Consider the following 9,254-nt stretch of genomic DNA (forward strand, 5'->3'; position numbering starts at 1 on the left):
AATTTTTGCCTTTTTGATGACATCTCTCCATTTAACTTACTGATTTTGTCCTGGGATGAATCTGGCTCTGTCTATTACAGCTTCCCCAGCCTAAATGCTAAAATGTAATTGGAATGCAAAAAATAGTCATTGATTTGTGGCTGTTTCTAAGTGACATGTTCTGCTATGGGTTTTCAATGACACAACTCATAGATTCTAAGGAGAGGGGACCATCCATTTTCATTTTGACAATCTAGTCTAATCTCCTGCAGAACACGGGCCAGGGAACCCCGCCCAAATCATTTAAACTAGAGCAGATCTTCAAAAAGAATTCCAATCTTGTGTAATTACTGGGGTGACTTCTGTTCCATAAACCCTTAAGCTTAATAGTCCAGACAGTACCTCTAATAGAGCCCTGATATCTCTCACCATGTCCCACATTTCCAGCATAATCTCCACCATGCCCCAGCTATCTGGAGGCTGGTCCTGGCAGAAACCACCAGAATCAGAGAACCTCCTGGACTACAACAGGGGAGACTGGGTGGAAACCCAAGCGCTTGGTCGGTGCATGGGGCTCTCCACCCTCCTGACCCCCCAGCGCGTGCTGCTGGAGGTTGGGGCACCCTTGTCACTCCACCTCTTGGGTTTTCCTTGAGCGGGTACTGCGAGAGGGTGCTCCCCAACCCACTCCTCTCACCCCAGGCCTCCAGACCTTTTCATCGGGCCCCTGACCCGCGAGCCCTTTCGGACCCCTCCTTTCCACAATCTGAGCCCGCTGCATGTCCTGCAGCTGGTTTGCTTCTGAACCACCCTGAGGAAACAACTACATGCTCGTGCTCCGCACATTTCACTTCCTAACCCTTGTGTCCTGCCCTGATGAGGAACCATTGTGGGCCAGCCTCTACTCCACCCTGGTCCCATGGCCCACCGGGGATATCAGTTGGTGGTTCCTCAATGGAGCTGTGAGCACGGGTGTGTGTGCATGTACCTGGCGTGCTTCACCCTCATCCCCGATGCCTGCCCCTTTTGTGGCAAGAGGGATAACCTGGTGCACACTTATCTCAAATGTGCCAGGTTGTAGTCCCTATTCTGGCTCCTCCAGAACCTCCTGCTGCAGTTTTCCCCACTCCTGTTTCTTTTTGCACACCCTGTCCATGGCCCCACAAAGTTGTGAGATCTTCCTGTCAACTGCCTCCTGGCCCTAGCCAAAGTGGCCATCTTCAAACACCAGGAGGAGAATGTTAGACGAGGGGGTGCTGTGGGATTGAGGGGCCTATTTCCACTCCTCTCTGGTCTTACGCATCTGGGCAGAGTTCCTCTGGGTGGCGTCTACTGGTTCCCTAGACAGCTTTGAGGAGCACCAGGTATTGTCTGGGGTTCTCTGCTTGGTATCCCCCTCTAGATCCCTAATTTTGAACCTGTGACCTTCACTCCTGACCCTGTTATTCATTAGTTGTCCCCCATATTCAGTTGGTTCCTGGGTCCAGTGGTCCCTCCCACAAGGCTCCACCTCCCAGTATTGTAGAGGATAAGGCCTCATTACAGTGATAGACTAGAAAAATTGTACAGCAGAATCTCAATGTTAAGAACACTAATCGTATGAGTTATATAACCCAGTTTTCCCATCAGGAAAAAAGTCGATGCAGAACACACTGACATCCCTTCCCATTCCGATGGCTTCAGTGCACTGGAACTAGCTTTTCAGAAGTTTGAAGGAAAAGATGAAAGTGATGCAGTGCACTGGACTACAAAGTATGCACTGGGTCTACTGTAATTTTGACTTGTTCCATTTTACTAACTTTTCAATTTTACGAACTCCTCAATCCCCAATTAGTTTGTGAAATAGAGATTCTGCTGTAAAATCCATGAAATAAATATATTAGCTTGTAGCCCCAACCCCCCCCCCAAAAAAAATCCAGTATGCCTCTGGTGTCCCTTGCCATGGTCTCTGGTACAGCCTAAGCATTCTTCACCATGCCCTGGCTGCAATCCAGTATGACTCCAGTGTCCCTCACCATGTTCAAGCTCTCTGGAACAGCTCTAGTGTCCTTCATCATGCCCTGGCATGGCTCCAACATCCCTCACCACACCCAGCTCTCCAGTAAGATTGCATCATCCCCCTCCATGCCATACTCCCAGGCTTGAACCCTCTTGGGACATCTGATTTCAGATACCCAGCTCCAAGAGCCTGCAGGAATCTCCCTCTGATGCTCTCAGTCCTCTCCAGCCTTCTCTGGCCATGAATTTCTATCTCAGGAAAGGCAATAGGTTATAGCCCTTCCACCAGCTCCCATAACCCTCAGCCCTTTTCTACCTCCAGCCACTGGCTCTGGCACAGGAAGATCACCAGGCCAGCCCCTCCGCTCTCTCCCCGCTCAGATTCTCCCTGAGTCTTTAACAGTCCCATGTGTTGCCTCACCCTCTTAAATGGCTGAAGTGGGAGTGGAACACCTATTATTCTGACACAGGGGCACTGGAACTACTTAATTTACAATGCACCTGTGACATACCTCCCACCTTTTCAAATAAACCCTGCCTGTCTCACAAGCAGATTTTTTCTGATCTGCAAGACCCCTCCTAGGCTCCTCTTACCCCCAGACCCAAAACACAACCCCCCCTCGACATATTCCATTGACCATTCCACATAAATTACCACACAAAACATTCCTTATAAATCCATGCACATCACAAGATTTCCCAAGTTCCCCACAGACCCTAAAACCTGTCCTGGAGGGGATTACGTCCGTAGACCCTGACACTCCAGGTCCTCTAAAGTGCAGCCAGTCTCCCCTCCCAGTTGTCTCCCCTGTGCCATGATAAAGAGTATCAGGAGCTGATTGAAATGGTGGCATTCTTCACCATAAGTCATAGGGTGGCTCTGCCTGGAGGACCCTCTTGTGGCATGAGAAGTGCACTCCTTCCGCCTTCTCGCAGGAAACAACTATAGCTTCCTTCCTTCCTGGACCTTCCACGTCCCCTTTGTCTCTGGTCTCTCTCTCACCAGGCGAGTCTCTCTTCAGACTGTCCCTGGGGCCTTGATAGCCCCAGTTGCTGCCCTGTTCTCTTAATTGGCCAAACTGGAGGAAACTCTTCTGGCACAGAAGAGCAGGAACAACTTCATTTAAAGGACCAGTCACACCCTATGGATATGTATAGTGGAGCCAGAGGCACCTAACTCCTATTGGTTCCAATAGGAGTTAGGTGCCTATGTGTTTTGTAAGTTACAAAGGGATCTCACTAAACTGTGTGACTGGGCAACAAAATGGCAGATGACATTCAGTGTTGATAAATGTAAAGTAATGCACATTAGAAAACATAATCCAAAGTATACATCTAAAATGCAAATGAGCTGTTACCACTCAAGAAAGGAAAGGGATCTTAGAGTCATTGTGGATAGTTCTTTGAAAACATCTGCTCAATATACAGCGGCATTCAAAACAGCTAAGAGAAAGGTATACTTACCCCTTGTAAGTATTCTCACACTTGTTATCTAACTGTCTGTACTGAGCTAGCTTGATTATCACTTCAAAAGTTTGTTTTCTCTTAATTAATTGGCCTCTCAGAGGTGGTAAGACAACTCCCACCTGTTTATGCTCTCTGTATTTGTGTATATATATATCTCCTCAATATATGTTCCATTCTATATGCATCCAAAGAAGTGGGCTGTAGTCCACGAAAGCTTATGCTCTAATAAATTTGTTAGTCTCTAAGGTGCCACAAGTCCTCCTGTTCTTCTTTTTGAAGAGAAAGGTAGGAACCATTAAAGAAAGGGATACCTAAAAAACAGACTGAAAATATCATAATACCACTATATAAATCTTTCCCATACCTTAAATACTGCATGCAGTTCTAGTCACCACACATCCCAAAAAAAGACACATTAGAATTCGCAAATAAACTAGAGAAGGTCAAAAAAAGTATTAAGGGTATGGGACAGCTTAAAAACGAAAGTGTCCATCTTAGAAAAAAAGAGATGACCAAGGGGGATATGATATAGATCTATAAAATCATGAATGGTGTGGAGAAAGTCAATAGGGAAAGTGTTATTTAACCTATTCACATGACACAAGAGGGCAGTTCCAGGAGGGCAGGATGATTTCCTGCAAAGTTTGGGCAGAGGCAGGTTTGCCCTTTTCTCTCATTCTGAAGGCTTGGCCCAGAAGTACTTCTTCACAAAGCACGCAGTCAACCTGTGGAAGTTATTGCCAGGGGATGTTGTGAAAGCCAAAAGTATAATTACATTCAAACAATAATTAGATAAGTTCATGAAGTATAGGTCCATCAATGGCTATTAGTCAAGATGGTCAGGGATGCAACTCTATGCTCTGGGTGTCCTTAAACATCTGACTGCCAGATGCTAGGACTGGGTGATGGGAGATGGATCACTTGATAAATTCTCCTGTTCTGTTCACCCCCTCCAAAGCATCTGGCAGCAGCCACTATCAGAAGGTAGGATACTAGTCTAGATGGACCATTTGTCTGACCCAGTATGGCCATTTGTATGGTCTTATAAAAATCCCATTAGACACCTGTCTGGGTAAATCTGTCACTAGTTGCCTATTTGCTCCTTTAGGTGCCTCAATAACTTTAAAATCTGACCTGGAGAGATGAAGATCCCAGTTCAGCAAAGCATGTATGTAACTTTAAGTGCATGAGTAGTCCCATTGAAGTTCAAAGGACCACTCAGGTGTCTAAAGTTAAGAATTTTCTTATAGGTGAGATTTTCAAAGGAACCCAACTCTCACTGGAATATAATGGGTGCCTAACTCCATTAAGACCTTCTGAAAATCCCAATCCAAGTGCCTTCTTCAGTTAGGAGCAAGGTCAAGTGGAGAGTGTGAGATTGAGCCAAGAACTGAATCTAGGCCTCTGAGTCCCAGTCCAATGATTTCATTGGGTTTGAGGTGACTAGATGGTTTTGAAAATCCCATTAGGTGCCTTAATGCTTTTAAAAATCTGGTCCTGAGTGAATACCTGTAGATATCTAACTATGGGTATGTCTACATTGCAGTAAACACTTCTAGGTGGCCTATGTCAGCTGACTTGAATCTCTGGTTCTCAGGTTTGGGGCTATATAATTGCAGGGTAGATGTACAGGCTCAGGCTCTGGGAATCCGTGGGGGTGCTGGTTTCCCAGAGCCTGGGATTCAGCTTGAGCTCCCAAGTCTACACTGCAGTTTTATAGTCCAGAAGCCTGAGCCCCACAATCCCAAATCAGCTGACACAGGAATGCCATGGGTGTTTTATTGCAGTGTAGATATCATACATTCTTTTCTAGAACAGTGATCTGTGGAGGTGCTTTTTACCCTTATGGAAGACAATATTTCCCTTTTTTCTTTTGTTTCTTCATAATATGTAAATCCATGAGAGTTGAGTAATTTCAGCAACTGTCCTCTCAGACCTTCAATGTGGACATCAGCTGCTGCTCACAAATAATGATGCAGTCACAAGACCTGCTTTTGGTCTTGTGGTGGTGTTTGATTGATTGATATAACAGAAACATCCAGAGACGACAATCAACACCAAGTCCCTTGTTCTTGGTGATGTGTAAACACTTAGGAAGACACAATCCCTTATCCTGAAGATTATACCACCTAAGAGAGGAAGGATTTGCAGTCTTATTAAATGTAAGTCCATAGACTTTGTAGAGTCAGCATCAGACCCACTATCTGCTGGGACTGGAATATGCACACAAAGTATCATAAGTTGAACTCGTTGGAGAATGTTTTATTTTTCTGCAGAAAATATTAACAAAAAATATTTTAATTTCAGTCAACATCTCAGCGAAAAATTTCAAATTTGTGTCCAACAAAAGAAAATTTGAAAGCCAAGAAATGTGCAGATGACAACTAAAGAAAAATGAGGGAAACTGCTAAAAGCACAAAATTTGGGCCCCAACACAAATGGAAAACAAATGAACAAAAATCTTCTTATATTAAACATCTGTTTGGGGTTCTCAATTTTTTGAGAAAAATAAATCTTTGTGAGGAAAGCTGAGGCTTTGCTGGGTAGTGCCAGTGAACCAAATGACAAATATTCTCTTTGAAATTAGAATCTTAATTTGTTAATCTTATAAAATACACTCAAAAATATAATCATTGTAATTAACCCCAATGGGTTTAGCACAAGAGGATATATATGACCCTGTTAAAGGTATGTAATAGGAGACCACTCCTAGCACATTCTTTCAAGAAGATGTTTGGCAAGTCATGTATGGGAGTACATAAGAAAAGAAGGACAGCAGAAGCCCTAAAGTAGCCTATGAATGTCCGTGAAGAAGGATAGGATATTACTAAAGAGAATGAAAGGTAAACATATGCACTATTGTGATAGGATTTGTGTGTTTAGAGCAGAATTATAGTCCAGTCAAACCCCAGTCTGTGAAAAGTAATCACATCAAATGCAAGAGATCAGATTTTTAAAGGAATTTATGCACATATTATGTTTTTCAAATGCACCTAGGCATCAAAACTCATTTATTTCAATGGGTGTTAGGCACCGAGATGTTTTTGAAAATCCCACTAGGCACCTAGATATCATGGAAATTCTGGCCAAAGATCCTCAGGTGATATCAATTATATTCTCATTTATTTTCCTAGGAGGGGGCTAAGGTACCCAGCTATGCACCACTGAGATTTTTAAACCCAAATAAGGTGTTTAGACATAGAGCTTCCATGAATTATAATGGGAATTATGTGTCTAAATCCTTTAGTGAACTTTGAAAAATGTCCTGTTGTCCTGATCCTACTCCTCTTGAATGCTGGTATTTTCAAAGGGATTTCCATGGGATCTGAGCTGTCAGGTAATGCCTTCTTCTCATATCCACAATGTGGGTACCTTTGCTTCAGTGGTGATCTTAGTTTAATGTTTTACTTTCTCTGTGTGCCATTGGAAGTTCTCCTAATCTCACTGCCTATATATTTGTTGCTATATAAAAACTGTAGACAAGTGATCACATGTAGAAAGGGTACAGGAACATTTGTCACCAATCCTTGGCATAGTTACATTGAAGCCCCTCCACACCTAAACATGAACCTACCTCCCCAAGTTCAATGACGCATCCTGACACACACTACAAATTCCATGCCTGGACATCAATTACTTTCTTCAGCCCACATTAATACACTACTGGTCTGTATCTATTCTAGTGGCTGATATGAATCTACTGCTACTTCCAACAGGCAGCTGTAGTCATTTAAGTTGAGCTGTGTGTGTGCTTTTAGAGGGAGAGATTCAAAGTTAAGTCCTCCTGAGGACCAATTCCAATTGATTTAATGCTGTTTACTTTGTATATTTTGACATATGATATTGACACTTAGTGTTTTAATGGTTATAAAGCTTTAACTTTTTGACCCTCTCCATCAGCAGTCATTACACAATTATTGTCTGACACCCACCCATAATTTCTAACAACTGTGAAAATGTAAATTGATAAAAATTTTAAAAAACCTTTTTAAAATAAATATTATCTGTCAGAATCATACAATAATAATAATGGAATTCTGCCAACCCTAAAAACAAGTAATTATACTATCATTTTATTTTCTCTAGGAAAAGTTCATCTGGTGAAGAAGTGTAAAGAAAATCAAACAGAAATCACCGAATTCATACTTGTGGGATTCTCAAGTACTGGAAAACTCCAGATTGTCCTCTTTTGGGTCTTTTTAGCTACTTACCTTGTGACAATAATTGGAAACCTGCTCATTGTAATTACAGTGTTGACTGATCGCAGTCTCCGCACCCCTATGTACTTCTTTTTAGGAAATTTATCCTTCTTGGAAATCTGGTATGCCACAAATCTTGTCCCCAGGTTGCTGTTTGGCATGGTAACCAAGGATAACATTGTATCATTCGCAGGCTGCATGATGCAATTTTATCTCTTTGGTGCCCTGGCTGTTGCTGAATGTCTCCTTCTCACCGTCATGTCATATGATCGATATTTAGCTATATGCAAGCCCCTGCATTACATGACGCTCATGGACGGCAAGGTTTGCACTCAGTTATCAGCTGGATCCTGGGCAAGTGGCTTCATCGGAACTTCAATAACCGTATGTTTGCTGTCTAATTTAAATTTCAATGGCCCCAATGAGATTGACCATTTCTTTTGTGATATTACAACCCTGATAAAAGTCTCCTGCTCCGATACTTACTTGGTTGAGATCATGGTTTTCTCCTTCTCTTCAGCTGTATCCCTGATCCCATTCCTCTTAATCCTGACATCCTACATTTGCATACTCCGGGCCATCCTGAGGATCCCTTCTGACACTGGGAGGCAAAAGGCATTTTCCACCTGCTCCTCTCACCTTATCATTGTTAGCACATTCTATGGGACTCTGATTGCAATGTATGTGGTGCCTTCCGCAGACCACCCTCTCGTGCTCAACAAGGTCATCTCTCTGCTTTACACGGTGGTGACGCCAATGCTAAACCCCATTGTATATAGTCTGAAGAACAAAGAAGTTCATGAGGCTCTGAAGAAGCTTCTTAGTGCAGTATTAGTGGCCACAAGAAGGCTCTGAAGATGACTTCTTATCTCTTTTTAAAAATATTTTAACTAGAGATGGTCTCAATTATTTTCTCTGATCATAAACGTTCAGTCTTCATGCACTGCACTTTATGTTAAAGGAAATCTATCTATCTATTTATCTATTATATGTGGGGGGACTATTATAGGGAGGGGAAGCTCAGTGGTTTGAGCACTGGCCTGCTAAACCCAGGGTTGTGAGTTCAATCCTTGAGGGGGCCATTTAGGAATCTGGGGCAAAAATCTGTCTGGGGATTGGTCCTGCTTTGAGCAGGGAGTTGGACTTGATGACCTCCTGAGGTCCCTTCCAACCCTGATATTCTATGATTCTATCTATCTATCACCATGGTGCTTGAGGACATTTTAGAAAATCTTACTCCAAATTGAAAAAAAAATGTTATTCTGGATGTCAGATCAATGCATAGATCCTGATAGAACAGACCTAAAGACCTCTTCTTGGCAAGATATGAAGAATCTGGCTAAAAGCAATGTAAACAATGCTGACAAATGGAGTTTCTCATTTGAAGTAAAAGAATGAAAGACAGAAAAATCTTTGACTGGGACTTTCAAGGAGGCCTAAGGGAATTAAGCACTCAACTCCCTTTGGAGTTCAATCGGAGTTGTGTACTTAACTCCATAGGCACCTCTGAAAATTTCAACCTCAAATAAGATAGAAGTATCTGTGAGTTTCCCTGTGTGTCCTTTGTAAGTACAATGCAGCTTTAATTGCATGTTACAATATTGGTTCCAA

General features: G+C 42.7%; 1 protein-coding gene across 1 annotated transcript; it reads left to right on the top strand.

Moving 5' to 3' along the window:
* Window positions 1–7,565: 7,565 nt before the first annotated feature.
* On the top strand, window positions 7,566–8,498 carry LOC101931724 (olfactory receptor 11A1-like). Its single transcript, XM_024110913.2, has one exon. The coding sequence runs from the start codon at window positions 7,725–7,727 to the stop codon at window positions 8,496–8,498; it is 774 nt and encodes a 257-aa protein (XP_023966681.2). The 5' UTR covers window positions 7,566–7,724.
* Window positions 8,499–9,254: the final 756 nt, after the last annotated feature.

The sequence above is a fragment of the Chrysemys picta genome, chromosome 13 (genome assembly GCF_011386835.1).
Source record: "Chrysemys picta bellii isolate R12L10 chromosome 13, ASM1138683v2, whole genome shotgun sequence".
Taxonomy (NCBI): domain Eukaryota; kingdom Metazoa; phylum Chordata; order Testudines; family Emydidae; genus Chrysemys; species Chrysemys picta.

Excerpts from the sequence above, each read along its gene's own strand:
- LOC101931724 (XM_024110913.2), top strand. The coding sequence starts at position 7,725 with ATGTACTTCTTTTTAGGAAATTTATCCTTCTTGGAAATCTGGTATGCC.